Genomic DNA, 5707 nt, shown 5'->3' with positions numbered 1-5707 from the left:
TAATGCAGTGGTCCCCAACCCCCGGGCCGCGGACCGGTACCGGTCCGTGGATCAATTGTTACCTGGCCGGACAAGAAATCATTAATTATTTCCGTTTTATTTATTATCTGAGTATGAACGATCTTTTATTTTGGAAAATGACCGTATTCTCTCGGTTACATCTCGGTCACTTGAGCGCCAAAACTGGCTTACTTGTGGACATATTCAGCCTGCTCAATGAACTCAATCTGTCACTTCAGGGGAAAATGACAACTGTCTTCAAGTTGGCAGATAAAGTAGCTGCATTTAAAGCCAAACTGGATTTGTGGGGACGGCGCGTCAACAGAGGCATTTTGGACATGTTTCAAACATTAGTGGGGATTTTGGGTGAGACTGAGCCTGAGCCTTCATTCTCCCAGCTGGTGCACGATCACCTGTCTTTGCTTTTAAAAGAGTTCGAGCGCTACTTCCCAACCACAAAGGACCCACGAACTGCCAAGGAATGGATCTGCAACCCATTTGTCAACAAACCAGGTGAATCCAGCAGGTCTGTGCAAGAAGAAGATCAACTGCTGGAGATCGCAAATGACGGCGGCCTTAAAAGTATGTTCGAGACAACAACTCTGTCGGTGTTCTGGATTAAAGTCATGACAGAATACCCTGAGATCGCCACCACAGCACTGAAAACTGAGACTTTGATGTTATACTCATGTTATGTTGGTGGCGCAATGTTACGAGGAAGCTGCTAATAAAGTTGCATACAAGTACACAATGAATTCACATTTATTATTATATTTACAATATAAACAATCTACGCATTCCCCCCCGGCCGCAGTAAAATTGTCCAGCGTTGACCGGTCCGCAGTGATAAAAAAGCTTGGGGACCACTGCTCCATACCACCTGTCACTATAAGAAACGTAAGACGTGTCTGCGGCGCTCTAGTCTGTATAAATTCAGGTCCATCTCTCAAAAGCCAATCACATGACAGAGTCCATCTTTCAAAAGCCAATCACATGACAGAGTCCATCTTTCCGTGGCCAACCAAATGGCCAAATCCATCTTTCTACTACCAATCATGCAAGGCTGTCCATTTTTACCCTTAGCGGTGGTCCTAGACGCGTTCGGCTATTAACCGAAAAGTTGTTGGTTCGAGCCCACCCAGGGACGAAAACCTTCCCTTTTCACTGCAGTGTAGCTTAGTGTGAAGGTGATATCCCATGTTACTGTCAGTTGTTATTTCAAAGAATTACCGCCAACATGCTTAAAGAGGAAAGATTCAAACTATACTGTATATGGTTTGACACTGCTGTAGCTAGTTCCACCAGGCTTCCTCATTCCTGTGCCCTCGCCCCCGCCATCCTGTTTAAGCCAGTGTCCTTTGCAGTTATTTTGTTTTCGGTTGTTTTAAAAAAGAAAAGAGAAAGCTATACTTGGTATCCCTCCTCTCGAGAAGAAAGCGATTATTATTATCCTACAAGAAACACATAAAATGTTGACTTGGTGAAGAGTTGTTTGGTGGGATGAAGCTAAAACCGTTTGCATGTAACCACAAAAGTAGAAAACGTAAGCGCCCAACGTGGGGCTCGAACCCACGACCCTGAGATTAAGAGTCTCATGCTCTACCGACTGAGCTAGCCGGGCACATGTTAGCATGGGAGGGGGCAGGTTTTTAATATTGAGGCTACAATAATAATAATAGTAATAGTAATAATAGTGTCTCGTTGCCCCTGGTATTGTTAATTGCCTGTCAACTGTGTGACCAATATGAGTGGTTTAGTTTAACATCTTGTTGAGAACTACTGGTTTAAAAGTGTGCTACAAAAGTAGAAAGTATAAATTTAAAGTGACACACCCCACTGGATGGCACCATCCTACTATAGTAGTACAAAGCGCTGGTGTGTGGAGCTGGAGACCGAGGTCAGCTGTTGCTTTACACCCAGCTTTGACCCTCACTCTTAGTCGACACACACTGGGGGGGGTAGCGAGTCAAGTGTTTCGGGAGACTAGCAGCGCCTTTATGGTGTTTAACCATCTGGTTAAAACCAGACTAGTACACGAGGTTCCGCGACCAAACCACGTGATTAAACGCGGAAGTTGCCCAATAGGAGAAAGTGTGGCGGAAAAAAAAGAGGGGATTGGAGGATTTGCTTGCGTTCGTTTGTATTTTGAGCCGGTGCCGTTGTCTCTTACTAGCTGGACTCTCTGTGCCTAACGGTTTTTGTTCTTTGTTCAGTTACATGTACGACTTTCGTCTGCCGTGAATGAAATAAGGTAGGCGTGATAGTCCAAAAAAACAGTTTACCTTTGACAGTAACTTTTTAGGAATTGACTAGCAAAGACGGAGTCAACTGTGAGGACAGCTAGCTAACATGTAACGTAAGATTATGTTGTTGTCATAGTAGGATAACTGCTCCTGCTCTGTGTACTGTAAATTGCTGTTGTTAATGTTGCCAAAGTCACTTTTAGCGTTTACATATAGTGGTACGAAGAAGGCAGCATGGCTTATTAAGTGCATTTATACAAGTACTGTACTTAAATACAATTTTTAGCTATTTGTACTTCACTTGAGGGCTTCTAATTTATTTTAGGCCTACTACTAGCTTTTACTAGTTTCTATGCAAAGTAAATGTAAATAAAGTATGTTGTTATGTTTTAGGTTAAGCTACACAAGAGCATATGTAGTAACCAAAATTAACAATTAACTGATAAAGTACTCATTATGCAGAAGTATATTTTGATGCTAACATTTGCAGTCACAAGTCTCAGCATATAACTCAGTGTTTACAGTCTTATAAATTGCAAATATTGACACAACTATGAAAGTAAGCCCCAAGGTGTAATTAACTTTAATTATTGATCTGAAAGCTCTACTAGAGCTTTTTATGTAGTTGATGCAACAATAGTCATCTAGAACATTAATGAAAACTCCTGTAAGTTTGCAGAACCGCTTCCCCTCCCATCCAATCAGATATACTTTATATGTCACACCACTGCCTAACAGCTGTAAGCGTCCAGATTTGAATCCCATCAGTGCTTATCTAATCATAGCGACCCATTTAGGTCCCTCAAAACAGCACTGATATTTCACACTGTTAAAAGTGGTTCATCCTTTGAGTCCACACTATTTTCAGTGGATGTGACATAGTAAGTTTTCAGCTCTTTATGGCAAGAAAAGTGACAACCCTGGTGCTAATACTTGCTCACCATGTCTTCATTCCCAGCCTTGGCTAATATAAAAGGAGGAAACACAAATCACAAGTGATTGTCACAAGTCACTGGCCACACAGATGTAAGTGGTTCCTGGTTGAAAATGTGCAATAGGAGCAATTAAAGGGAGATGCCTGCCATTGAACCCCCCCAGCCAGTAGGCGTTCCTTTTTACACAGCATTAGTTGGTGTCCCAACTCTTGTTGTAACCATTTGGGGATTTAGCAAATGTTCTTGTTTCTCACTTGCAACACTGCAGTACTACCACTGCCTGAGTTAGTAGTATTGCAGCTACTTCCATTGTCAGACTGAGCATGTGTTGCTTATTGTTGTATAATTGCATTAATGTCTGAAAATGAGGCTGTTCTTTTTATTTTTACTGTGACAGTAGATTAAATAGACCCTCCCATTATCCTTTTCATTTATGTTCTGCATTATGTTGTTATTTTGCAGTACACTGTGTACATATCCTGTGGTTTTCTGTAGTTTGGTAATATTAAGCACCTCACAGAGATGTGATGAACAGTCTCCATCTGTGCAGCTTCAGCCCCTAGCTAATCCTTGTAGACTGTTTTGTTGTTTTCCCTTAATTGAAGTCTGTGTCTGCCTCTGGCACTCCTGGGTTGACAAGTACAGCACAGTGGTATTCTCAGCTGAAATGCAGGATAACCTGGGGTTATGGATTTAGAAAGAAAACGTCTCTAGGAAGCTTACTGCGGCAAGTCGTTATTTCTCATTTTATTTCTCTCACGTGTACAAGCTTTACCTCTCCTTATACTCCCATGTGCTTCTGTTGATCTATTCATTGGCCGTTGTTTTTTGTCTGTCTCCTGCTTTCTGTTACTAAATGCTTCACTGTCATTGTCTCCTATATCCTAACTTGTTTTGCAGGCTTGCTCTGAGTTCAGACTGCTGACATGACAAGGCTGTGACAGTGTGTGTCCAAGTGTTTTTGTACTGGACAATTCCTCTGACATGGCTGCTGCAAAGAAGCGTGAGTTTTTATTATTGTATTCATATTTAAAGGTGCTTCTGTTAAATATGTTTGAAGCAGTAAGACAAGTGAAGATTTTCTTTATCTCTATGAAGCAATAAAAAGTGTTTTAAATTGTAGTTACCACTTTTAGATTGCTGTATTCATATAGATGCACGGTATATGACGGATACTGATCAAAGTACATGGACAAACCTTGTCTTCTTTATGCCTTCATGTAACTGAGTGGTGGAATATGGTGACATAGCCCTCCTCTCCATACCATAATTCTGTGTCAGTGTTTTTAAAAATGGATTGTCTGATGCAATAAAAGAAAAAACAACTGTAAGATAATTTGTGAGTATAATTTAAAGGAAAGAAATAAGCCCAACCTACTCTTTTCACCCATGAGACAGCCTGGAGGTATTGTATAATCTATTCAATTTAGATGCAGTTTATTTTTTAAACATTTTAATAATTGATTTTTTCCTCTCAGTTGGGTTTCTTGGGAAAAGGGTGTGTTAGTGCTTGGTGAGTTAATGTCAGCAGCTTTACAACACATTTTTGTTGAGGCAAGCAAATTAATTTCCTCAAAAGCAGGAGTGGCTTAATAAACACAAAATGCAAATGAGGCTGGCAAGAGAACAAGACCTGGTGGAGAGCTATAAATGACTCATGCACATTTTCATTACTACTCTGAATAAGCCGCATCTCTTACCCAGTGGAGTAAGGGTACTTGCTGTCTCAAGAACCACTCTGGAGGCCTTTGTTCTTTTTGATAAGGTCACCAAATGAAGGCCAGTGCAAAGGGAGAGTCATTGACTTCCTGTTGATGGCATTTTGTGAAATATATTTTTCATGTGTCTGGGATGGACTGAAAAGTCACAGGAAGAGTGTTTGTTACCTTTTATAGGGATACTTAAGAATCTGTTGCCACCTGTGGATGAAAAAAGATATAAATATGAGTATGAAACATTTGTTTTTTGTAATCCTTGGACAATATTACAACAGGCAAGGTCTATGAAGAATCACAATAATTTCACACTGTTTTTGAGTGAGCAGCAGGGATTCCCTGTCGCTCCCAAATGTGACTCTGCACTTACAAATCTGTGCCTGCGTGCTCTCAAATTCTGATTTGCAAACTGAACAGTGCTTGCGGCTTGTTTTGTGAGCTTTCTAAATTGTTGCAGGGACTTTTTTTTTTGAGTGTACAATAATTTGGTAAAAGTTCAGAGTAGAAAACCGATTGACAGAGCATTGTTACTCAGCAGAGCAGATGCATACACAGTGGCTTAGCCTGGAGCTCTGCTGCTGCTTTTAGTGTGTGCAGGCACATCAAATACAGGTAAAAAGTCAACACAGTAAGAGTAGTGATTACAAAAGAAGGAAGCAGTCTTGAATAATGCAGTAAAATATGCCACCTGTTTCCCTTGTTCAACCATGGCAGCAGCAAGTTGTCTCACGAATGAGAAACAGTAGTGACAACAATGGAGATGAGACCCGTAGTGGAAGTTGGGCCCAAACTGAGACAGATGATACTGTACACA

General features: G+C 40.9%; 1 protein-coding gene and 1 non-coding gene across 5 annotated transcripts in view; one reads left to right on the top strand and one right to left on the bottom strand.

Moving 5' to 3' along the window:
- Nucleotides 1–1548: 1548 nt before the first annotated feature.
- trnak-cuu (transfer RNA lysine (anticodon CUU)) lies at nt 1549–1621 on the bottom strand. The gene has a single exon. It is a non-coding gene; the product is annotated as a tRNA-Lys (tRNA).
- A 284-nt stretch (nt 1622–1905) lies between these two features.
- adisspb (adipose secreted signaling protein b) overlaps nt 1906–5707 on the top strand; it is a 21111-nt gene continuing 17309 nt past the window's right edge. Inside the window, exons 1-2 of one of the 4 annotated variants that reach the window (XM_020619707.1) lie at nt 1906–2251; nt 4079–4181. In XM_020619707.1, coding sequence (XP_020475363.1) covers nt 4163–4181 — 19 coding nt within the window. In that variant the 5' untranslated portion in view covers nt 1906–2251; nt 4079–4162. The other 3 variants (XM_020619709.1, XM_020619711.1, XM_020619710.1) reach the window with 3 other exon arrangements.

The sequence above is a fragment of the Monopterus albus genome, unplaced genomic scaffold (assembly GCF_001952655.1).
Source record: "Monopterus albus unplaced genomic scaffold, M_albus_1.0 scaffold225.1, whole genome shotgun sequence".
In the NCBI taxonomy this organism is placed as follows: domain Eukaryota; kingdom Metazoa; phylum Chordata; class Actinopteri; order Synbranchiformes; family Synbranchidae; genus Monopterus; species Monopterus albus.
This window is presented reverse-complemented; position numbering and strand designations above follow the sequence as displayed.